Source organism: Mirounga angustirostris, unplaced genomic scaffold, assembly GCF_029215605.1.
Source record: "Mirounga angustirostris isolate CCGP_5_RB_7025 unplaced genomic scaffold, mMirAng1.0.hap1 SCAF_6, whole genome shotgun sequence".
Taxonomy (NCBI): Eukaryota; Metazoa; Chordata; class Mammalia; order Carnivora; family Phocidae; genus Mirounga; species Mirounga angustirostris.
This window is the reverse complement of record NW_026991714.1, coordinates 99,683,898-99,709,261: the sequence shown is the minus strand read 5'-3', so window position 1 is coordinate 99,709,261 and position 25,364 is coordinate 99,683,898. Positions and strand designations below refer to the sequence as shown.

The window sequence follows — 25,364 nt, the reverse complement described above, 5'->3', positions numbered from 1 at the left end:
TCCCTCTCCCACTCCCCCTGCTTGTGTTCCCTCTCTCGCTGTGTCTCTCTCTGTCAAATAAATAAATAAAAATATTAAAAAAAAAAAAGAAAGAAAAAATCAGGGGCGCCTGGGTGGCTCAGTCGGTAAGCGTCTGCCTTCGGCTCAGGTCATGGTCCCAGGGTCCTGGGATCGAGCCCCACATCGGGCTCCCTGCTCCGCGGGAGGCCTGCTTCTCCCTCTTCCACTCCACCTGCTTGTGTTCCCTCTCTTGCTGTGCCTCTCTCTGTCAAGTAAATAAAATCTTAAAAAAAAAAAAAAGCCTTGAAAAACTTATGCGCAAATATTCATAGCCACTCTATTCGCAATAGCCCAAGGTGGAAACAACCCCACTGGTGAATGCACAAACAAAATGGACTATTAGCCATCAAAAGGAATGAAGCACTAAGGCATCTACAACATGGATGGACCTTGAAATGATTATACGAAGTGAAGGAAGCCAGGCACCAAAGGTCACAAAGCCTAGGATTCTGCTTACGTGCAATGTCCTGACCAGACAAATCCACAGAGGCAGAAGGCGGACTGGTGGTGGCCAGGGGCGGGGGGAGGAGGGAGGGGTGTTCACCGGAGGTGACAGGAGCGCTCCGGATCCCGGCAGTGGTGATGGTGGAATCCCATGATGAGTGTAAGTTACCCAATAGCTTTATCTCTGGCTGATCGTGTGCAAACTGACTTGAACTACCCAGACACTTTGTCATCCCCAGGGTGTGTGAATTGGTATACAAAGGCCTGCTCAAGTTCTCTGGGAGAAGCACAGGTGGGTCTCATCTAGGCTGCGGTGTATTTTGCTCGGCACACTGCATGAAGCGAGTGACGCTGGCGGGGAGGGGGGTGAGGCTGTGTTGGGAACACGGGCCCGAGGCGACGCTTACCTTCAGCAACTTCCAAAGGGCCTTGGGATTTACGAAGCTCCTTTACTGTTTCCAAGAACTCTTTGCCGCCGGCCTTTTCCAAGGCCTTCCCTGCGGAGAACAAGGGAAGCCATTGCTGTTGTCCTTTCCAAAGTCATTAGCTACACTGTTCCACATAGTTTTAGTAGGCCAGAGAACCAACCCCTCAACCACACTGAGAAAGTAGGAATCACACTTCGCAGTGGGAATCCTGGTTGCCCGTGGTCACTGCTGGCCGGGGTCTCTAGGCTTCTGTCCCACAGGACTCGGATTCTAGCAAACTCTCTCTCTTTTAAGATTTTACTTATTTATTTTAGAGAGAGCTTGCTTGCATGCAAGTGGGCAAAGGGCAGAGGGAGAGGGAGAGAGAGAATCTCAAGCAGACACCTCACTGAGCTTGGAACCCGATGCAGGACTCGATCTCACAACCCTGAGATCATGGCCTGAGCTGAAATCAAGAGTCAGATGCTCAACCGACTGAGCCAATCAGGTGCCCCTCTGAGCTGAAATCAAGAGTCAGATGCTCAACCGACTGAGCCAATCAGGTGCCCCTCTAGCAAACTCTTTTAAGGGACCTTTGAGGGAGTGATGTGCTCATAAGCAGTCTCAAGACATGAATCCTAAAGGTGATTTTTACAAAATGGAAGTACAGTGGACACACGAGGTTACATGGGTTTCAGGCATACCACACAGTGCTCGGACAAGTCTACACGTTACGCTGTGCTCACCGCCAGGGGATCCACCGTCTTGGACCGTTCCGCGCCGTTATACCATTGCCTATGTTATTCCCTATGCTGTACTAAAGGTGAGTTTTAAAAAAAATTGGGGCTCCAGTGTTCTGATCTCTGGGTTCAGTCCCCCCACTGGGTTGGCTAAATTCAGTGTCTTGGTGATTTGAAGGCAGTGCCTTCTCACAGACCCTGCAGCCTGTCTCTTGTCACCAGGTCCTAAGCCTGGCCCAAGCCCACGGTGACAGATGACTCGGCAGGAACCTCGGGGTGGAGAGCTCGGGAGGCTTACTCCAGCTCACCACCTGTGTGTGGTAAGTCTTGCAGTCAAAGGACAGACACAGGCCCAGGGCAGCCTGCAAGGGCGTTCCTCCAAACTGGGCTGTGGTTTTCAACAGAAAAATGTAGATTTGAGAGGCTAAACTCTAAGGACCTTCCTGCTGGGAGATCCCTTGAGTCTCTGACGTTAGGACAATCCTCTACTCGATATTTCGGGGTCGTGTTTCCACAGAGGCCAAGAGGAACCCCCAAGGGATGGCAGGACACCAGCAGGAAGCCCACGTCCGCACACCGGGGCTCCTCTTGCCTCTGAGATGGCATATGGGCGCCGTGTCTACACTAGACGGCTGCCACTCTTGGGTGGGGGATGAGGCCTATCCCCCCACATGTTTTCATCTTCTAATGGATTTGGTGATCTGGTGTCTGGGGCCAGTCTCAGCTCTCTCTCTTCAGAGTTATTATGATGGTGGTTAATATTCGGTTGAGGGGCTTCCCTGGGGCTTCCCCACTCCCCACCGGGACACTCAAGCGTCTTTGGAGAGCCACAGGATGGCGTGCGGATTACTGTGCATCATGTCTATTCCAGCAGCCACCGTCCCCTGGGGTTGGGAAGGTGAGGGCATCTCTTCATGAATGTGCTTGGGGTTCAGTGACATCATTTGGAAATGCTCATCTCGGGCCTTCAAGTCTCCTTTCTGGCCCTCAGACTCCTGGCCGGTGCTGATCTGCTGGGTCACAGAAGCCCGGAGAAGGCCAGGAACCACAGCCGACAGCCCTGTTCACGCCGTGCAGCAGGGGAAGTAGGCGTAAGGGGCCAAGTGGGAGTGTGTGAAGGGCAAGGCGAGCCCACCCTCTTCCCTGAAGACTACCAAGAATAACGCAACCTGAAATGTTGATGAGGGGGACTTTCTCCCTGTGGGAGCATTCCAGTGAAAAAAGGAAGGAGGGCTGGAATTAGGATACGGCCCCCACCCCACGCCACCCCCAATGAACGGACAAGCCTAGACAAGGAGCGTCAGTGAGAGACAACCGGGCGTCACGTGCCTCCTGATGGAAGAACATTCCATCACCAAGACCAAATAGTCTTGCCAAAAAAATTTGAGCCTGAATCTCATTGAGACTCTAGATCCAACTACCGATTTATAAGAAAAACAGAGAAGAAACATGTTTAACGGCATCAGGAGGATGAAGTCAGTACAATCCAGACTTGGGAAACCCTACAGGACAAACGGCCCAGCTTCCTCAACAAAATAAATTGGAAAAAAAAAAAAAAAAAAGACAGAGAAAGGAGGAAAAGATATGAAAGAGGAACCTATAGGTTATAAGAGACTGATCAACCAATTGCAATATGTGGACTTATTTGGATCCCGAATCAAGCACATTAAAAAAATAAGTTGATATTGGGCTCAGTTGGTTAAAGCGACTGCCTTCGGCTCAGGTCATGATCCTGGAGTCCCTGGATCGAGTCCCGCATTGGGCTCCCTGCTCAGTGGGGAGTCTGCTTCTCCCTCTGACCCTCCCCCCTCTCATGTGCTTGCGCTCTCTCATTCTCTCTCTCTCAAATAAATAAATAAAATCTTTAAAAAAAAATAAGTTGATATTAATGACATGATTGAAGTTTGAACGGTGACTGGTATTTGATGACATGATTTTTTCCAGTTGTGATAATGGTATTGTGATGTTGTCCAAAAGCTAGCCCTTATCATTCTGACACATCCACGGATTCGACGGTGTGAGGTCTGGGGGGTTGTGGGGTGGGTTGGCACCGAAGCAGCCTTGGTCGTGGGTTGATACTATGATAACAGAGGGGTAGGGTTTTGTCAGTCTCTGCTGCTATTTCTGTGTAAGCTCGAACTTTTCTTTAGTAACACATAAATCAAAGGGGCGCCTGGCTGGTGCAGTCGGTTAAGTGTCCGACTCTTGATTTCGGTTCAGGTCGCGATCTCGGAGTTGTGAGATTGAGCCCTGCATTGGGCTCTACACTCGGTGTGGAGTCGGCTTGGGATTCTCTCTCTCCCTCTCCCTCTCCCCACCCCTCAACGTGCATGGGCATGCTCTCTAAGTAAATAAATACAATCTTTTAAAAAAAAGAGTAAGTCAGGGCCTCATCTACAGGGAATGATTAGTTTGGGTGATGGTCGTAGAAAATGGAATCATGACGGGAGGGACCCCTTCTAAACAGCACAGCAACAGTAAAAAAGACGAGCATTTATCAAATGCTGGTGAGCTCAGCCCTGTGCTGGGCCTCATCTGTGTGTGACCCTGTTTACTCTTCACAGCACCCCTATAACACAGGCGTTATTGCTACCGTCACCTACAGGGGAGGGAACTGAGGTTCAGAGAGCTTAAGAAACCTGCCTAGAGTCACACAGCTAGGAGGTGATTTGTAAAATCCGGGACACAGACCCATCCTGACTCCAGAAGCCTTACTGCTGGGATCTGGGCCTGAGTTTTTGCTCCAGTACCGGTGTTCTTTCTACCCTATCACCCCGCTGCCATTTAAAAAAATAAAAAAATCATGATTACTTTCCTGATATAAAACTGCCAACTATAGAAATGATAAAGTAACACACTGCTACTCGTTTTTTTTCGAGAAGCTGGATACACGTCAAAACAGAGCTTAAGGCTAAGGCTACTGGTGGGGGGCATCTTTCCAGAGGGGAAGGGGGGTTCAGGGCAGGTGGTAGGACCGGGGCTGGGTCTGAAGAACGAAGAAGAAATTTTCACTGTTTCTGTGTGCAAGAGAAGTCCTGTTTCTCCGCATTGTGGTTCACCCGCCCTCACCCCCGAGGCTGTCCTATCTCCTTTTCAGCAAATCAAGTGGCCTCTGATGTCACAGGGGAAACCCGAGGCTGCCCAGAGTCTTGGGGTCCCTGGTGCTGCCCCCTGAGGCTGAGCTGCTACCATCTGCCTTAAATCCTGACCTCCGAAACAAGCCTGGAACCCCAGGGACAAAGCCCTTTCTTTCTTTGCTCACTTTACTTTTTCAATGCAAGTTTAAGGCACTTCTGTCTTAGAAAAAAAGGATAAGATGGTGACCATCCAATGTGCTATCATGTCTAATGCCCTTGATAGCTTGCCCTCCCAGGTTCCTCCACCCAGCCCGGGGCAGCTCCCTCCACTACCCGTGAGGTAGGTGGCAGGGTCCCTCGGTAAAGTGACTCAACGGATAGCTTTACAGACAACTTCGTCCCAGTGTCCGTTTCCTTTTTACCAAAGGTGTTCTTAATTTTTAAGCTCAAAATAAATGTGGAGGTTCACCCAAAACACGTACAGCAATGTTTACAGCCACACTACTCATCGTGGCCCAAACTGGAAGCTATGCGAATGGTACCAGTGGTGGAATGGTGGGCACACTGCCGTATGTTCCCACGGTGGAATACTACACGGCCAAGAAGATGAACCAACTCCTGCCACGCTCAACAGTACGCGTGGATCTCACGGTACAAAGTTGGGCAAAAGACACAAAAGAAGACGCACTGCATGATTTCTTTTATATAAAATCCAAAGCAGAGGACAGCCATCTGTGCCGTGAGCAGACAGAACAGGGGCGACGCTTGGAGGGAATGGGGACTGGGACGGGGCAGGAAGGGGGAATTCTGGGGTGCCGGGGAGGTTCTGCCCCGTGATCAAGGTGCCCGTTACACAGCTGTGTTCACTTAGAGGAAAAGTCATCAAGGTGTGCACGAATGATCTGTTTTTATAGAGCACCTCAATACACATTTCAGAAATGTATGCAGATTAAAAAGAAAATTCGTTATTTTCTAGTAATGCTGTTCGGTGACATGCAGAGTGTGACACGGTCCCCCCAGCAGAGGGTATTTGGTCGACAATGACCCACTTCAGAAGGACTTGCCCAAGCAGTGGGTGATTCTCTGGCACCTCTACCCAAGTCTCAGGACCTTACCTATATCTTCCTTGAGGTCAATTTCGGCTGTGGTTGGGTGGACAATGCCCTCCACTCTCATGGAGCCAATATGGCTGATGTCACTCTGAGTCAGGGACAGCTGCGTCAGGAAGGAAAGATGGAGAGGGTGGGGAAGATCAGATTCAATGAAAAAAATCTTCACATTTTACCTCCCATTTGTTAATTCTCTCAGTTATTTATAGCGCATGTCCACACATAGGGCTGTGGCATTGAGTGACTGTCAAGTTTGCCAGGTGTTTGGTCTTCGGCGGGCTCTTCAGAGCTCAGTGGATTTAATTTTCACTGTGACTCGGGCCCTCCCCTCTTCTTCCTTTCCCTAGAGCTGCGCCTCCATCTCCCAGGCCCTGGGCCCTTGGTGTGGGGTGACACACGGTCGGAGCGTCTCCTAGGAGGGAAGCCCGGGCTGGATCTCCACCCTCCCCTCAGCACCCCGCATTCTTCCTGGAGCAACCCAGACCTCTGAGGGCAGGGGCGTGCGGCCGATGGACCTTGCTCGAGACACATGATGGGCTCTGGGATTCCGACCTGCCTACGTCGGGCCACCTTGCCTTTGGGGGACCACGTTCTTGGGGCTACACTTGTGAAATGCTGCCCTAGGTGCTCACAGCTGAGTGGAATGCAGAGCATTTTCCATAGCCTCCCCTGTGAGCACGACAGCCACGTTCCCCTAGGTAAGGGAGAGAAAGCTAATCGTCATGCAACTGTGGCCAGCCCCCAGAGGGGACCTCAATCCCACCTCTTTGTTTCCCTGTGTTCATCAGTGAAAAATGAGGAACCTGCTCCATGTACGCTCTTCCCTAACACGTTCTTCCCATTTGCTTCAGTAGGGGTGGGTCCTATTACCAGGCTGCAAACATTCCGCTACCCGAGATGAGACTCACTGACTGTTTTCCTGTGTGTGTCTTACTTCGGCCCCGTTTGACATGGTAGATAAATGGTCTGTTCCGTAAACTTTATGCTAGTGGGAATGAATTATTTGCATGTCTGTCTGGGCTGCTGCAGACTATTCAAACGTATAGCCCTGTTTGTTTTCTTTCTGCAATCTAGAAAGGCAAGCAGACTGAATTATTGGCAAATAATTCATTTCTAACACCCGGGATGTTCAGGAAACATATATCTCTATTTTCTTTCTCTGATAAATCACATCGAACCATGTCAGGCTGGCCTCCCAGAGCTGTTTGAGAAAGTTAGCGAAGGATGTTTTGGGGGGGCCCAGGAATGAGTGGGGCATGGGGAGTTCCCGGCAATGATGCTATTCTTTCGCCTGGCCAGGAAGGTTCTCTAACCTTACCTTTGTCTGACCGATGTCAGCATGAATACTTCTCGGCACTAAAGAGCTTGTTGACACTCACAATGTAGACCCTGTCAAAGCTCTTTAGTCTAAATGTGAATAATTTAAGACCAGAGTGAAAGTCTTTTTAGGGGAGAAAGGGATGAAGGAAGCATGGTTGCTTGCAAACAGGAGGTTATAAAAGTGCAAAAGCATTTTTATGACAGCACATTACAGTGGTCTTTATTACCTTCTGCCCTAGAACAAGGCTCTTAGAAGACAGAATGGTGAATCCATCCCCTGGCCCATCTTCAGAGGTGGAATTTGAAGTTCCTTCTTTGTCGCTGTCCTTTGGTTTGGACTGTTGGTAGAAATCAGAAGGACAGATGGGAAATAACCCAGAAAAAGCCCCAAGTGGCATTATTAAGTTCTTCCTATGGCTACCACCACCTTGGATGTGAAAGGAAGTGGTTAGGTGTTACTGCTCTGCTGTACTTGATGGAGGGAAGCAAGGGACAGCAATACGAGGGAGAAAAAAAGGGTGCCGCCCAAAAGAAAGAGTGTTAAAGAGTTTCACAGGTACCTATATTCCTCACTCAAACCTGGACACAGATATGTTATTCTTGTCCTCTGCAATGCCCGCAGCTTATGATGGCAAACATCAGAACCAAGCAGGGTCACTCCTAGCCCACTGTTCGACCCCCCTTCTCCCCAGGATCTCCCTGGGGCACAGAGGCAGTGGAGTGGACTCTTACAAATCTTTTGTGTTATCACGGAGGTCTGTGGAATGGAAATTTGACAACCCCTGAAGCAATGTTGTCCAGTAGAACTTTCTGCGATCGTGGAAATGTCTTATGCCTAGTGAGCACTTGAAATGTGGGTAATGCAACCAAGGAACTGAATTTTTAATCTGATTTAGTTTTAATGAATTCCAATTCAAAGAGCCACATGTGGCTAGTGGTTATCGTACGGGGCCGCATATGAAAGTCTTACCCTGCAAATGGCATCTCCGAGCTGTGGTTATCTAGCACATCAGGCTATCCACATCCCACTGGCTGGACCCAGGGGACTGTCTACAGGAGACACAAGTCTGGGAGACAGAGACGTTTTTGTGTGCAATGCTGAGCTCTAAAGAGAAATGAAGAGCTCCAGGCTATCATCTCTCACTTAAGATTTTGATGGGAGCAGGGGAAGCATCTGGCAATGTGAAGACCACCCACGCTTTGGGTTTGGAAACCTCTAGTAGACCCTGTTTGGTGGTTTAAGCTCTCGTCCCAGAGGCCCTTTGCCATTTTCTCCCAGCTGAGAGAGTCCCCAGCCCGTCAGCAATGCTCACTACACCCTCATCTTCTGATCGTTCAAACTTCTCCTGTTCTCTGAGAGTCCCTGGCTCACACAGGCAACCCAGGCTCACCTTTTTGGACGTCCGTGGCTTGGCAGCCTTGGATTTCTTGCCTCCCTTCTTGCCTGACGCCGCCTTTCTTCCCCTTTTCTCTGGGGGAGGGGAGAGGATAGTTTCTGACTTGCCTTTGGTCCCTCGCTTTTTGGCCAGCAGTTCGGGATGAATTCTGGGCAGGACACCTCCACTGGCGATGGTCACTCCTTTTAGCAGCTAGAAAGAGAAATGTGTGAACTCAGGCAGCAAAGAGCTTGCTGGTTCTGGATTTCATACAGTTCTAACTGATGGCAAAACAAGTGTTAAATCTGGTCTTTGCTTTCCCAGAGGCACTGCATGATGGGTGGTTTAATTGGCTTTCCTGTTTCACCAGTAGAGTGTGTCTCTGTAGGGAGCAAGGCGTCCCATGGTCTCGTACAGAAAGCAAAACGAGTAAGGCACGATGAAAGGATAGAGAGGCTGCAGCCAGGGATGTTGCTGGGGCTGTGGGATTCCAGACAGAACAGAGGCTACAGAGCTTCCCAGGTGGGGAGCACAGCTTGACAAAACTGGGTTCAAAGGTCCATGCTAGGGCTAGACCCAGTTAACAACAGACCAGTGGTCTCCACACTCTTGTGATCACGCATTCCATCAGTAAAGTATGTTTGGCCATGTGCGTCTCCATTAATGTTTATTTTGTACATAATCGACATGTGCTACTACATTAGTGAGGTGGGCACGTCCCGAAGCAGCTCAGGTGCTCCAAGTGTGGGCTGGTCCACGGACAGGCAGTTACTGTCCGGGGCAAGAGAAATACAGAAATGGCAAGGAAGAGTCCAGAAACTTGTAGAGCAAGCTGGCAGAGGTATTGTATATCTATTGGATCAAATAGCCAAGAATTGTGGCTTGTATGTATTTGTTTTTAAAATTTTTTCTGGCAATTAGTTTTTATTGTATTTTTGGAAATTACCAGTCCATGATGGACTGGAAATAAGAACTGATTCTTTACCACACACAATTTGAGAAGAAAGAGATTAGAATAAAAATTCTTATACCCTCCTCTTATATCCCCCCTACCCTGCGGGAGGCATTCACAACACTTGGGAATTAATTCTATGCTATGAAGAAGCTTCTCCTACCCTCATCAGAATAAATCATCAATAAAATTCGGGTGAAGAAACCGTGAATAACATCTCTGCACTGCACCTTCCCCAGCCACACAAAGAGCTCGCTTCTAGAGAGGAAAAGAAGGTCCAGCAAGACTCAGAGTAGATAGCAGGTCTATTCCAGAAGCAATTTTCTATCTGAATGATAGAGCTAGCAGAATTGGTTCTTCTCTTACACTATCTGAATAATTTTTTTTGTATTAATATGCTTGGGAATTGTAGCAGAATGATTCATAGCCAACCGGGTCCACATGCGGTCATGTGTCCGGCAAACCCATTCTGTGGCTGGTCGAGATGTTTCAGACAGACGTACCTGATTGAGTTCCTCGTCATTGGCCACTGCCAGCAGGATGTGTCTCGGAGCTATCCGGGCCTTCTTGTTGTCCCTTGCAGCATTCCCAGCCAGTTCTAGAATTTCCGCTGAAATCACAATGGGGAGTTAATAGGCAATCACAGCATGGGGTCTGCGCTTTCTAGAGCTTTTCTTTGGAAATGGTCTTTGAATGTAATCACATTGATTCGTTTGTGAGTTTTAATGCCGGGGCCTGGAAAGAAATCCAGAAAGCTGGAGAGAACTCAGGTTACAGACGAGGAGGATGGTTTAGCAAGACTGGGTCTATGATCCTGTGGCAGTCTTCTAGCAGCCCTCGACATTAATTCTCCCCCACCTTCCTTAGCGTTTGGACCTCTGAGTTTTTTGTTGAGCCCATCATCACAGGAGGAAAGGGTATTTCCCAACCTGCCTTATTGATAACTGTGGTCACGTGACTAGATTCTGGCCAATGAAAGGCAGGTGTCCTCCTGTACGACACTTCTGGGAAGTGTCCATCAGTGGCAGGACTGTGCCCTCCTTCCCTTTCTGCTGGCCGGCTGAGGACGTGATGGCTGGAATTCGGCCCAGAGGAAGAACAACAAGATAGAAGGAACTGGAGTCTCTCATGACGGTGGAGGCTCCTGACTGGCCTGTCCTTACTCCTGGACTGTCTGCTGTAAACTTCTTTTGTATGAGAGAGAAGCAAACTCTCCCGTGTAAGCCACAGTGAGCAGGAGTTCATGCTGACCAATACGGAGCCCTAACACAAGACCTGTGTCTCTTCCAGTCTTAGGAGAGCAGGGCCATCTCTGAAGAGAACAGTGATGTAGGCAGAGTCTGTCTTTGGTGCCCAATGGGACACCTTCCAGAATCTCCTTTTCCTCTTCACTTAATGCCCCAGGTCCCTCCTGTCCTAAAGGAAAGTGGATGGGAAGAACTAAATTGTGGGGTGAGGAAATGCTTAACCCGGAAAGTGAATTCGGAAGGAAGGAAGGGATTTGGGATTTGGGGGGTTTCCACATATCCCTCAGGATCTGACTTTAACAAATATGTCATTTGATAAACGTAAAAGGGCTGATAAAGAAGAATTTTCCTAAAACTATCTTACGTGTCATCAAAATTTTTAGTCAAAATTAAAAAAAAAATCTATAGAATTGGTTCATGCCATCTATTTGCTTTCCCCTCCTCCTCTGTCTCTTTCTTCCTCAATTTCAGAGGGATGTTCTGCTAATCAAATTTGTCCACCTTCAAAAGTATTAATGAGGCTTCCAAGAAAAATTCCTTCCCTTAGAAAGCTAGAGGCAATGTGCCCATGTGCTGTCTCACTGATAATGTGGTGGCAAAGTGTGTGTGTGTGTGTGTGTGTGTGTGTGTTGGGAGAATTTGCTGGTACAACGGCATAAATACCAAGCTCTAAAATTAACAGGCAATTCTGTGTGAGTCTTTACAATCAACCTAATTTCAAATAAATAGCACATGAAATTGCCATCACTCATAAAAATCTATGGCAATAAAAAAACTGCATAAGTATGCCATATTAACTAAGCAAATGTGATTAACAAAAAATTAGAATAAAATATGCATTAGAGTTAAATATTTATATAGAATTTCCATAATGAAAAGTGCTAAATCACTGCAAATTCATTCTCACAATATCTTTTCCAGGTTATTAAGCAATGAATATCGTGTTTACCAACAATCCATTTATACGGTGGTCGTGTTTTTGGAATCAAAGGCTGGGGGACTGTAGTTTGAGAAGTATGAGCACATCTGTTGGGACAATGGGATAGAGTATTTGAAATTCATGCCCTATTAGGTCATCTGGTTGGCTGCATTCAAGCTGCTGCCCAACCCTTTCTTTCCCTTACAAGAAGGGTACCCATCACAAAGAAATGTAGTTATAAAGCTTTCACTAATAGGCTGGCTTTTTCGACTCTAGGTTAAAACGTACAGCTCCCCATTGTGCACAATAAAAAAGAGTTGCCTGCACCTGCTCATCTTGGGGGCCCCACACCTGGGAGGAAGGAGCACTCCTCTCACCCTTTTTTCTAGATTGGATGGGGGTGTCAAGGAGCCTCCCACTTTTAAGCTTCTGAGCAACAGAATTTAATTTAGCACCTCGGACTACCACTTTCCTAGCCATGTCACCCGCACTTAGAGGACCTTAAGCGTCCTGCCAAGTTCCGCAAATTAGCTATCAGCATGAGAGGCTGGGCTAAATGGGAAGCCCTACAGACTTGGAGCCTTCAGGAAGTGCCTGAGGTCGGGTTATTTTCAGCTTGACAGACAGACAGATGCATGGACATTGGATTCACAGATGGACAGCCCGCCGGAATCCAAGGCAGCCTGGCCAGAGACTGAGCGAGTGATGCAGTGGGCAGTCCCGTGCGGGGCACACAGGCTCGGCTTGGCCAGCATGCCACTGGGCTCCCGTACTAGCCCTTCCCAAATCAGTTAGAGGAGAGAAAAACCTTGATTCTGTGCTCTAGTGCAAAAGCAGAGGTAGACTTTTGCTCTAGAAAGAGAAAAACTTCTTAATAATACACAGCTGAAAATCTAGACCAAGGACTTCCCTGTTGGATATTTGGTCTGACCATTCCTTGGGACAAGGACTTCATGGTTTAAATGTCTGAAATAGCATTAATTATTATTAATATTTTCAAGTGTTATTATGACCAATATATTCACACGAACTATAAATGTTTGTTACATTCTTGAGTGATTTTATTGATCTTGAGAACATAAGTATCCTTCTATTGGCAGTCAGTAGGAAAAATGATGTATACAGCACAAATTTGTTTTGCTGAAAATTTTGTGAGAAGATTATTATCCTGTTAAGTGGTGGAGACTTCCATGGAAGTCTATAGACTACTATATTCTCGGAAGTCACACTTCCAGCAATAAGAACCATCTGAAATACAGCTTAGAATCTGGTCGTAAAAAAAATGATTTCTGTAGCCAAAAGAGAATATGGTGGAAAGCTCATCATGCACATAATCTTGGAAGAGTTGGGTCCTCTCATTTTGTCCACAGTCTAAACCAACATTGGATACCCCAGCCCACAGGAGATGGGAAATAGTGCAGTAACTGTCGGGCTGGGACAGAGGGCACAGAGTGGCCACACCTTCAAGGCTGTCTCCTTCCTCAACCCCTTCTTCCTTGCCCATTTGCCCATGAGGTGATGGTGCCCCCAGGGGTCTGTCTGGGCCTCCTGGTCTGCCCAGGCCATGCAGTCTTCCAGGGAAACCCCATCCATTCACGGCTCTAGCTTCCCACATGCCCATGCCACCAGATCCGCACCTCCAGTCCTGATGTGACGTCACCTGGACAGCCTCCCTTGGGTGTTCCACAGGTAAATCGAACTCACCACGTCCCCAAATCCAAATCATTTCCTTGGGGGTGGCAGCTCTATCCACACACAGCTCCTCCCAGAGACCTGGGAATCCTTCCCTCCCCTTCCCCATCTCACCTCCTCTTGGCCTCACGAGTCACACACATTTGCCCCTCTTCTCCGCACCTGCTGCCATTACCTGAGTTGAGGCCCTCTTCTCTTTGAGCCCAGATAGTTGTCATGGCTGTCCAAATGGTTTCCCCACCCCCATTTTTGTCTTCCTCCAGATCCATGCCAACAAGGCCACTGCTGGCCCATAGGCACCTCTGTACAAATTAGATGACCCTTCTGCCAGATACTTTACTTCCCTGATTTCGTTAGAATAACACCCTTTACTGCCATCTGCTGGCAGTGCTCATAATAAATATATAAATCTTGGAGGTCTATGAGTGGAGTGATATTCCCTTTGCTGCGGGTCCTTGCACAGTGTACAACCTGCACAACCGTACATGCGGCCCTGGATGCCAAAGTGATCTTTTCAAAACATAAATGTAATAAATGAAAATTAGTAGATAAAGAAATGCTTGCTGTTAAATGGAGAGACCCGATTGTCTGGAAATGATGTAAATGATGGGTTTCTATGTGACACAATGACTGAAGATGACTTGAAATTCAAGCTTTTTAAAAAACCTATTTGTCCTATCAATTAAAAATATGTTACAGAACGTTTCCTCACTACAAAAATGATTTAAATTATTCATTTTCAACATCTTACATTTATGTTATATCTACTGTTGGTAAATACAAAACTATTTTCCAGAATTGGGGGTTTGCTTTTTCAGTCCATCTTCCCTCACTTTTATTCGAGATGTGAACTGGACCAACACTTACAGATTGACAAACTGAAGTATGAATGTGATGTCCATTCTGGGAGGCTTGAGGCTGTCTCAGGTGGAAGGGACATTCTAGATGAGCAGTTCAGCATGCATCTGCCACCAGGTTGTACAACCTCCTCCCCCTTTCTTGGGACTAGAAACACTGCATGGCTCTAACATCGTGGTGATGTGTGAACCCGGGCCCAGTCCGGAGAGATCACGCAAGGCAGACTGCTCTCTCTCCCCCAGAGTAGCTGAAAATTTGTGCGACTTTCTTTTTTAGCAAAGTAGCCCCCAGCCTCCTCTTACTGGCCATGCCTGTGACTCCAGGTCCCCTTTCCAAGGCACCGAGTGAGGAGACAGGACCTTCAGAGCCCACAGTCATGAATCTGAGGGGAGACGTAAGCTGGCCACAGGAAATCACCCACACAGGCCCGGCGGGTCCCAGAACATCAGCTGTTTTATGAGGAGACAGTGAAGGTGATGCTCTGTGCGTGTAGGAGGGTGTCGGCCAGAGGCTGTTGTGCCTATATGGGCTCCTCTCCTTCTGGAAGCCAGAGGAGGGACCTACCCCCTTCAACCAGAACCTCCACCCAGCTCCAGAGGCCCCAGGGTCCCCAATTCCCCAATGGGCCACTTGTCTCCAGCATCTCTAGCTTCTCTCCCTCTGCCAGGGATGCTGCACCTTTGTTGGTGCCAGGAACTCCTTTGGTAGTCTGGTGAGGCCTATGGACCGCTTCTCAGGATAAAGGGTTTTTTAAAATTGTGATAAAATATACAGAACATGAAATTTACCATTTCTAAGTAAATAACTCAGTGGCATCAATTACATTCCCAGTATTGTGCAACCGTCCCCACCATCCATCTCCAGCACTTCCGCATCCTAAATGGAAGCTCCGTGCCCATTACCTATAATGCCCATCCCCCTCGGCCCCTACAACCGCCTCTCCATGCTCTGTCTCTATAAATTTCACTGCATCACAGTGGAATCGTGTAAAAGTTGTCTTGTTATGTCTGCGTATTTCGATCTCATTTTGCAGAAAGTCTTCAAGGCTCAGCCACATGGAGCAGGTTTCGGAACTTCCTTCCTTTTTAGGGCTGAGTAACATTCCATTGCATGGACAGACCACGTTTTGTTTACCATTCATCTGTTGATGGACACTTGGGTTGTTCCCATTTTTTGGCTACTGTGTATAATGCCGTATGAGTATTTGTGTATAAGTATCTGTTTAAGTCTCTGATTTCAATTCTTTTGGGCGGGCATATACCCAGGAGTGGAATTGCTGGGTCATATGATAATTCCACGTTTAACTTTTTTTTTTTAACTTAAGCATTTTATCTTTAATTCCAATATAGTTAACAGAGTGTAGTATTAGCTTCAGGTGTACAATATAGTGATTCAACACTTCCATACAACACCCGATGCTCATCACAACAAGTGCATTCCTTAATCCCCATCACCTATTTCACCCATCCCCCCACCCACCTCCCTTCTGGTAACCATCAGTGTGTTCTCTGTAGTTAAGACTCTTATTCTTGGGGCGCCTGAGTGGCTCAGTCGTTAAGTGTCTGCCTTCGGCTCAGGTCATGGTCCCAGGGTCCTGGGATCAAGTCCTGCATTGGGCTCCCTGCTCAGCAGGAAGCCTGCTTCTTCCTCTTCCACTCCCCCTGCTTGTGTTCCTGCTCTCGCTTTGTCTGTCTCTGTCAAATAAATAAATAAAATCTTTTAAAAAAATTAAAAAAAGAGTGACTCTTGGCTTGTCTCTCTCTTTTTTTTCTTTTGTTCATTTGTTTTGTTTCCTAAATTCCACATACGAGTGAAATTATATGGTATTTGTCTTTCTCTGACTGACTTATTTGGCTTAGCATAATACTCTCTAGCTCCATCCACAACATTGCAAATAGCAAGATTTCATTCTTTTTGATGGCTGAGTACTATTCCCTTCTTTAACCATTCATCTATCAATAGATATCTTGGGTTGCTTCCATAATTTAGCTATTGTAAATGATGCTGCAATAAACATAGGGGTGCATGTATCCCTTTGAATTCATGTTTTTGTATTTTTTTTGGTAAATACCCAGTAGTGCGATTGTTGGATTGTAGAGTAGTTCTTTTTTAATTTTTGAGGAATCTCCATACTAGTTTCCAGACTGGCTGCACCAGTTTGCATTCCCACCAACAGTGTACAAGTGTTCCTTTTCTCCACATCCTGGCCAACACCTGTTGTTTCTTGTGTTTTTGATTGTGAGGTGATATCTCATTGTGGTTTTGATTTATATCTCCCTGATGATGAGTGATGTTGAGCATATTTTCATGTGTCCATTGGCCGTCTGGATGTCTTCTTTGGGGAAATGTCTACTCATGTCTTCTGTCCATTTTTAAATTGGATTATTCGTTTTTTGAGTGTTGAGTTGTATAAGTTTTTTAAAATATATTTTCTTTTTTTTTCTTAGATTTTATTTATTTATTTGACAGAGAGAGACACAGCGAGAGAGGGAACACCAGCAGGGGGAGTGGGGGAGGGAGAAGCAGGCTTCCCGCTGAGCAGGGAGCCCGATGCGGGACTCGATCCCAGGACCCTGGGATCATGACTTGAGCCAAAGGCAGAGATGCTCAACGACTGAGTCACCCAGGTGCCCCTAAAATATATTTTCGATACTAACCCTTTATCAGATATGTCATTTGCAAATATCTTCCCCCATTTAGTAGGTTCTCTTTTAGTTTTATTGATTGTTTCCTTTGCTGTGCAGAAGCTTTTATTTTATTTTATTTTATTTTAAAAGATTTATTTATTTTAGAAAGAGAGAGAGTGTGCACACAAGTGCACAGGGTGGGGGAGGGCTAGAGGGGAGGGAGAGAGAATCTCAAGCAGACTCCCGGTGGAACATGGAGCCGACATGGGGCTCCATCTTGGGGCCCTGAGATCATGACCTGGTCCGAAATCAAGAGTCAGACACTCAACCGACTGATCTACCCAGGTGCCCCACAAGCTTTTTATTTTGATGTGGTCCCAATAGTTTAATTTTGCTTTTATTTTCCCTGCCTCAGGAGACATATCTAGAAAAATGTTGCTATGGCCAATTTTAGAGAAGTTATTGCCTGTGCTCTCTTCAAGGATTTTTATGGTTTCAGGTCTTACATTTAGGTCTTTAATCCATTTAAAGTTTATTTTTGGGTATGGTGTAAGAAGTGGTCCAGTTACATTCTTTTGCAGGTAGCTGTCCAGTCCTCCCAACACTATTTGTTGAAGAGACCATCTTTTTTCCCATCGGATATTCTTTCCTGCTTTGTCAAACATTGACCATATAATTCTGGGTTCATTTCTGGGTTTTCTACTCTGCTCCATTGATCTTTGTGTCTATTTTCCTGCCAGTCCCATGCTGTTTTGATGACTACAGTTTTGTAGTATAACTTGAAGTCTGGAATTGTGATGCCTCCAGTTTTGTTTTTCTTTTTCAAGATTGCTTTGACTATTCAGGGTCTTCTGTGGTTCCATACAAATTTTAGGGTTGTTTGCTCCAGTTCTGTGAAAAATGCTGTTGGTATTTGACAGGGATTGCATAAAAGCTATAGATTGCTCTGGGTAGTATGGACATTTTGACAATACTTGTTCTTCCAATCCATTTCTTTTTGTTATCTTCAATTTCTTTCATCAATGTTTTATAGTTTTCAGAATACAGGTCTTTCACCTCTTTGGTTAGGTTTATTCCTAGGTACTTTATGATTTTTGGTGCAGTTGTAAATGGCATTGTTTTCTTAATTTCTCTTCCTGCTGCTTCATTATTAGTGTATAGAAATGCAACAGATTTCTGTACATTGATTTTGTATGCTGCGACCTTACTGAATTCATTTATCAGTTCTAGTAGTTTTTTTTGTGGGGTCTTTAGGGTTTTCTATATAGATGTCATGTTGTCTGCAAATAGTGCAAATAGTTTTACTTCTTCCAGACCAATTTGGATGCCCTTTATTTCTTTTTGTTGTCTGATTGCTATATCTAGGACTTCCACTACTATGTTGAATAAAAGTGGTGAGTGGACATACTTGCCTTATACCTGACCATAGAGGAAAACCTCTCAGTTTTTCCCCATTGAGTATGATGTTTGCTGTGGATTTTTCATATAAAGCTTTTTATTATAGTGAGGTATGTTCCCTCCAAACCGACTTCTTTGAGGGTTTTTATCATGAATGGATGTTATACTTTATCAAACGCTCCTTATGCATCTATTGAAATGGTCATATGGTTCTTATCCTTTCTCTTACTGATGCAATGTATCACACTGATTGATTTGTAAATATTGAACCACCCTTGCATCCTGGGAATAAATCCCACTTGATCATGGCGAATACAGTTTGCTAGTATTTTGTTAAAGAATTTTGCATCTATGTTCACCAGAGATATTGGCCTGTAGTTCTCTTTTTTTGTGGTGTCTTTATCTGGTTTTGGTGTCAGGGTAATGCTGGCCTCACAGAATGAATCTGGAAGTTTTCTTTCCTCTTATATTTTCTGGAATAGTTTGAGAAGAATAGTATTAACTCTTCCTTACATGTTTGGTAGAATTTGCCTGTGAAGCCGTCTGGTCCTGGACTTTGTTTGCTGGGAGTTTTTTCATTATTGCTTCAATTTCTTTGCTGGCAACTGTTCTGTTCCAACTTTCTATTTCTTCCTGCTTCAGTTTTGGAAGGTTATAGGTTTCTAGGAATTTATCCATTTCTTCTAGGTTGTCCAATTTGTTGGCATATAGTTTATTTTATTTTTAAAATTTATTTAACAGAGAGAGACAGCGAGAGAGGGAACACAAGCAACAGGCAGAGGGAGTCCCTGAGCAGGGACCCTGATGCGGGGCTTGATCCCAGGACCCTGGGATCATGACCTGAGCTGAAGGCAGACGCTTAACAACTGAGCCACCAAGGCGCCCCAACATATAGTTTTTGATAATACTCTCTTATAATCCTTTGTCTTTCTGTAGTGTTAGTTGGTATTTTTCCTCTCATTTGTGATTTTCTTTATGGGAGTCTTCTCTCTAGCTCTTTTTAAATGAGTCTGGCTAGAGGTTTATCAATTTTGTTGATCTTTTTGAAGAACCAGCTCCTGGTTTCATTGATCTGTTCTATAGTTTTTTTAGTTTCTCTGTCATTTATTTATGCTCTAATCTTTATTATTTCCTTCCTTCTGCTAGTTTTGGGTTTTGTTTGTTCTTCTTTTTCTAGTTCCTGTAGGTGTAAGGTTAGGCTGTTTATTTGAGATTTTTCTTGTTTCTTGCGTTAGGCCTGTATTGCTATGAACTTTCCTCTTAGGACCACTTTTGCTGCATCCCAAAGATTTTGAACAGTTGTGTTTTCATTTTCATTTGTTTCCATGTACTTGTTTATTTCTTCTTTGATTTCTTGGCTGAACTCTCTGTTTAACTTTTTGAGGAACCACACACTGTTTTCCACAGCAACTACACCAGTTTACCTTCCTACCAGCAATGCACAAGGGTTGAAATTCTCTACCTCCTCATCAACAATTGTAATTCTTTTAATAACCAACCTAATGAGTGTCAGGATAAACTTTTAAATGCATAAAATAAAATACATAGGATGACAAAGAAAACCAATGATACTGAAATGTAATTTCCAAAGTATTAAAAAATCTGTGCTTCTTTATTAACACATTAAGTAACAAGATCTAGTGGCAGGTCTAATAACTACTGTGATTTTGAAGTAAGAAATATAAATGATATTTCTATATATCTGTAACAAGGTGACTGTAATAAGAAAACATCAGTGATTTCAATTGGTCAAAAAGCCCCAGGTGTTGTTGACATGCCACTGTGGTTTATTGCCCACATTCATAAAGGAAGGAAATGCTGAAGTTCAGGTTTGGTTAGGGAAGCTGAAGATTGAATGTGAAGACCCCAGGCTCAAGCCTCTTCCATGTCACACCCTCTCCCACCTGCCACATCACCAGCTGTCAACCTCTCTCTTCCCCTCTTCTGAGCCAAACTCCCTAAAAGAGTCCCCACCCCCTTTGTCCCCTGTCCCATCCAGCTCCTCAACCCACTGCAGTTTGGCTTGGATCACCCACACCATCCCCATCAGGGTCACCATGACCTTGAGGTGGCTAGATCTGTTGTCCTTGTCTGGTTTTATTGGCATCCCTACTGATGGCTACCTTTCCTTGGTTTCCCAGACACTGACTCTCCTGTGAGTCATTCCTCCCTAACTCTGCTGCCCTCCTCAGCCTCCCTCGCCATGCTCCCCCCTACTTGGCCCAGAAACCCGTGCAACGTGGGTGCTGCTCCGGCTGGTCCCAGGCTCCCCAATCTTGTCACCGCACTCTCTCTGGGTGGCCTCACTTGCTCAGCCGGCCTTTACTGCAGTCTGACCACGATGCCCCCATCTGTACTTCCAGACATGCGCAATAGGGCTTCACTCAATAACAGCACTAGCCCCAGGGGTGAGTTGCTACCATGTACCCCAAGCAGTGCTAAGCCCCTTTCGTGCATTGTCTTATGTCGTCTTCACCATGACACTATGAGGGTAAAACGACACACCTCATAGTCCTCAGCTGATAAGTGGCAGAGCCAGAATTTGTCCTCCAGGGCACCTTGCAGAGACCCGAAACCTATGGGCCCCCCGCTGAGCCCCTCACCCTGCACCCTGTTTCGCCCCCATTGTTTCCTGCTTCAGCGACAGGTACCATTCTCATGGACCAACTACTTTCCTCTTCTCGTCCCCTTGGCCAGTCCTCTTAGAGTGGAGTCCCCATCTCCACTCCTCAACCCATAGCAGCTTGGCTTGAAGAAAGTAGCCAGCCCAAGCCTCAAAGATTCATGCCTTCTTTGATGCCCTTCCCCCCATCCAATCCATCACTGAGCAGAGCTGACTCTAGCCCCCCACCTATCTCTCCAATTTGTCCATTTCTTCTCATCATCCCCTCTGCATACCCCTGTCCTGGCCACTATCAATTCTCAGAAGTGACACAAAAACAGCCCCCAATGGTTTCCTGGATTCTGATCTTGCTTCCTACCAACCGTTCACCTAAAGCCCAAGTGATGTCTCCCAGATGCTCCCTCCTCCTTTCTATACCCATGTGTACATGTGTGTGCATAACATATACATTTTCATCACGGCCCTCAAGGATCCGCCTACCCATTACCCATCTCGTCTCTTACCCCCTCCCATTTCCCAGCTCTGCTCCAGGTAAGAACCTCCTCCAGGTTCTGGAAGGGACCACACACTTCCTCTAAACTTCGGGTCTTCACCCTCGTTTCTACCCCATCTGAAAATCTCCCCCTAGCTCAATCCCCCATCAGAATCTACTAATGCCTACTAATTCTCCACCCTGCCTGCCACCAAAATAACTTGGGGGAGCTTTAAAAAAATCCTGATGCCTAAAACATACCCCCAGAATCTCTGGAGGTAAGCCTAGTCCTCAGGATTTTAAACCAATCAATGTAAGAAAAACCAGGGTTGCGAACCTGGTTTTGGTCCTAACAACTCTTACTTTACAAGAGGCAGCCCCCTGCATCCCACCTCACACACGCTTTCCAAAGCTCTCGTCACTTCCCTGCCCAGCATGCATGCCAACTTATTGTGCTGTGCTTAATGCTCCTCAGCCCAGCTGGTCAGCAAGCCCTGCCTTCCGAGGCAGGACCCAGTCTCTCTGTTTTCTTCTGCATCTTCAAGGCCTGATCCGAAGGAGAAGCTCAGTTAAGATTTGTGTCATGAATGTTGACGGTCATTTCAAGGGTGACAGGACGCTCTCATGCTTTGAACCTCCTTTCATAAACAAAATCAATTGATGGCCACCACCCCACCCCAAAAGTAACAACCACCCCCTTTTACTTACTCAACAATGGCCTGCAATTCTACTAATGATGATTCATTCTTTTGGCTTAAAACTTTTTGTTTCAGTAAAATGAAGTACAGCCCCAAAATATAACACGTTAATGGAGTTGGTCATTATCTTTGCCCTGAATGATTTCATCAGCTCTTAACAGAAGGGACAGCAGAAGAATGACCATTTATTGAGTGTATCCTATGCACCGGGCATTTTATATATGTTAGTTCATGAATGGAGTTAAATGAGTTAGGTCTGGAAACACCTGAAACTCAGAGAGGTTCAGGAATTAGCCCTAGGTAACAGAGCTGGTAAACCGATACACCAGATTTAAACTGACAGGAAGGGAAGGAAGGGACACAGAAAATAGGCCTGGGCTTCAGAGGACCCACCTCACCTCCTCCTCTTGGCCCAGGACCCTGCTGGCTGTTGGGACTGGCCCCGGGGACGCAGCGTTAACGGCAAAGGCCTCCTTCCAGGTGCTCATCCTCTCTCCTAGTTCATGTCCAACACATTGGCAAACCCTGTTGGCTTTGCCTTCACAATATACTGGTACTCTGACCGCCTCTCGGTACCTTCGCTGCCCACTCACTGGATCTCTGCAAGAGCCTTCTTGCTACTTACCCTGCTTCCGCCCTGGTACCCTCTCCCCACAGGGTCACATCACTTCCACCTCCGCTAGAAACCCTCCAGAACTCCCACTGCAAGCTCTGCTCCCCCACCCGCCCATTCTCCTCGGGCCTCCTCTACAGGCCAAGCCCCTCCCTCGGCCCCAGCGTCCAGCCCACTGGTGCTCCTCCAAATCCCTGCACCCGCCTTCCACCTGCCTGGAGCGCCGGCCGCAGACACGCGCATGCCCACTCCCTGCCCCGCACCCAGCGGGGCCCCTGACTCGCTAGCGCAATTCACACACCCCGCTCGCCTCCCCATTCCCGAACATCTCTCTCTCCTTCCTGGCTTTGTTTGTCCCCTAGCTCTTGTCACCATCTGAGAACTACACACACTTCACTTATTTGTTTGCTGCTTCTCCTCCCCAGAATGCACCTGCTCGAGGGCAGGGATTCCTGGCTGTTTGGTCTGTGCTGTAGCCTCAGCATCGAGAGCACCGGGCATATAGGAAGTGTTCAACAAAAGATTGTTGAGTGAATGGAGAATGATGAGTAATCAATTTGAAAAATTGGTTCTACTTTGGGGGATATTATAAGTCTTTAAAGATGTGCTGGCTCCAAGTCCAGAGTGTGCCGTCGGGGCTTTAGTATGCATTGCTATGGGGTCCGGTGGCTCTAATCCGAGATAAGTTAAAAATCATATCAGTGGTCTGATTCTAATACCGGGGAAGAGTCTAAGGAATTGCTGTGTACACTGACATGTTGATGCTTAACAAGTATTTGTTAAATGAATGAACAGGAAAACATCAGCTTTTATCGGAACCATAGACTACAGAGATGCCAGTGATTCAAAAGGCCAAAGTTTGTTCTGTTATGCACCAAGTTTAGACCTTCACCGAGTGGGGGCAAGGGATATACTTAACTATTGTTTGAGTATACCAACATTATAATGGGGCAATGTAGTGTAGTGGAAGTACGCGGCTTAGGGTCCAACGTCCTCAGGGAACCCCCACTCCCTGCTTGGAGGCTATAGGATCTCTGGTTACTCCGTGTCTCCCAGTCTCACTGGGTGATATGCACCTAACAGGTAGTTTTAAAGCTTCGTTCACCTTTCCTTCTCTGAGCCGGCAGATTTTTCCATCAGATTCCCAGGTCCCATTCCAGACCCAGGGAATCAGACCACAGGGTGTGTATGTGGGGTGGAGGTTGCGAGGGGGGTGCAGCCAGGATCCTGTCTTTTAAACAAGCATCCTCAAGCGTTTAGGCTGTTGCTGCTACAAGCCTGGCTAGAGTCTCGCTCCTCCAAGCGGTCCCTGGACCAGCATCAGCATCTGCTGGGAGCGCATTAGAAAGGCCGGGTCTCAGGCCCCACTCCAGACCTTGTCAACAAGATCCCCGGGATGGTTGGCGCTTTGAAAACACTGCTCTCTCACACTTGATTGGACCAACTTACGGAGCCCTCTCCCCCTTCTCTCCAACCTCCTAAAGGGTGCCAGTGAAAACCTTTTAGCCCAGGGACAAGCCTTTCATTTCACAATAAGGGACAGGCTTAAGATGCCAAGGTCTGCCTGAGGAAGCTCCAGGGAGAGAAGGCTTCCACGGGTGGATCAAAGCAAACCTTTCATTGCTAACATTGCTTGGTGACAGATGGGGTACCAAGGGGGCAGAAAAGGATCGAGCATCAAAGAGCAGGAAGAGATTGCTCTTTAGGGAGAAGCAGGAGGGGAAGAGGGACCTGGGGCCAGAAACTGGGCCCAGCGTTGCCACACCCATGGGTGCTCATGCTGTGGCTACAGGGGGCTCGGTTTCTGGGGGAGATAGTTTGGGGAGGTTTGCTTTGCCCAGAGGACTGCCCAAGGGATTTAAACCTGGCACCTGGGGGATTTGTTAACCTTGGGCAGAGTCAAAGACATTGTTGCTCATGGTTAAAATGACCCGTCAAGGAACTAATCACACTTACTTATTCATATTTTTATTTTTATATATTTTATTTATAAATATTTTATATATTTTTATATCTTTTAAAAGCGTCCTTGAAATTTTGAAGTATGGTTTTTGTTTAACTGTGACAGACCAACAATAAGAAAGCTAAACGGTGGGGGGGTTGCCTGGGTGGCTCAGTTGGTTAAGTGTCCAACTCTTGGTTTTGGCTCAGGTCATGATCTCATCGAGATTGAGCCCCGTGTTGGGCTCTGCGCTCAGCGGGGTGTCTGCTTGAGGCTTCTCTCTCTCCCTCTGCCCCTCCCCCCACTTGTGCACTCTCTCTCTTTATTTAGAGAAATAAATCTTAAAAAAAAAAAAAGAAAGCTAGGGGCGCCTGGGAGGCTCAGTCGGTTAAGCGGCTGCCTTTGGCTCAGGTCATGATCCCAGGGTCCTGGGATCGAGCCCCGCATCGAGCTCCCTGCTCAGCGGGAAGCCTGCTTCTCCCTCTCCCTCTGCCTGCCACTGCCCCTCTTCCCCTGCTTGTGTTCTCTCTCTTTTTCTATCAAATAAAAGAAAAAAAAAAAAAAAAGAAAGCTAAACAGGAAGTTACTCAAATATATAAAGACCACACACAGCAAAAATCTCATCTTAGTAAAAAAACAATGTTAACAACCAATATGGGAAATTATTTCTCATGGACCATTGTACACAAAGGAGAGTGCAACTAGAACATTATGGGCTTCATGGACCTGGCTGGAGCTGGTTCTGATGTGGGGTCCACACTATTTACGGACAACAAGCCCTAGTTCCTAT

The 25,364-nt window shown here is 46.6% G+C and overlaps 1 protein-coding gene across 1 annotated transcript in view; it reads right to left on the bottom strand.

Moving 5' to 3' along the window:
- Positions 1-25,364, bottom strand: part of LOC123846509 (core histone macro-H2A.2) — a 49,511-nt gene that overhangs the window by 4,721 nt on the left and 19,426 nt on the right. Inside the window, exons 3-7 of the mRNA XM_045877987.3 lie at positions 9,989-10,095; positions 8,549-8,746; positions 7,385-7,495; positions 5,844-5,943; positions 912-1,001 (exon numbers count right to left, since the gene is read on the bottom strand). Of these exons, the coding sequence (XP_045733943.1) occupies positions 912-1,001; positions 5,844-5,943; positions 7,385-7,495; positions 8,549-8,746; positions 9,989-10,095 (606 nt within the window). The remainder of the gene's footprint in view (positions 1-911; positions 1,002-5,843; positions 5,944-7,384; positions 7,496-8,548; positions 8,747-9,988; positions 10,096-25,364) is intronic.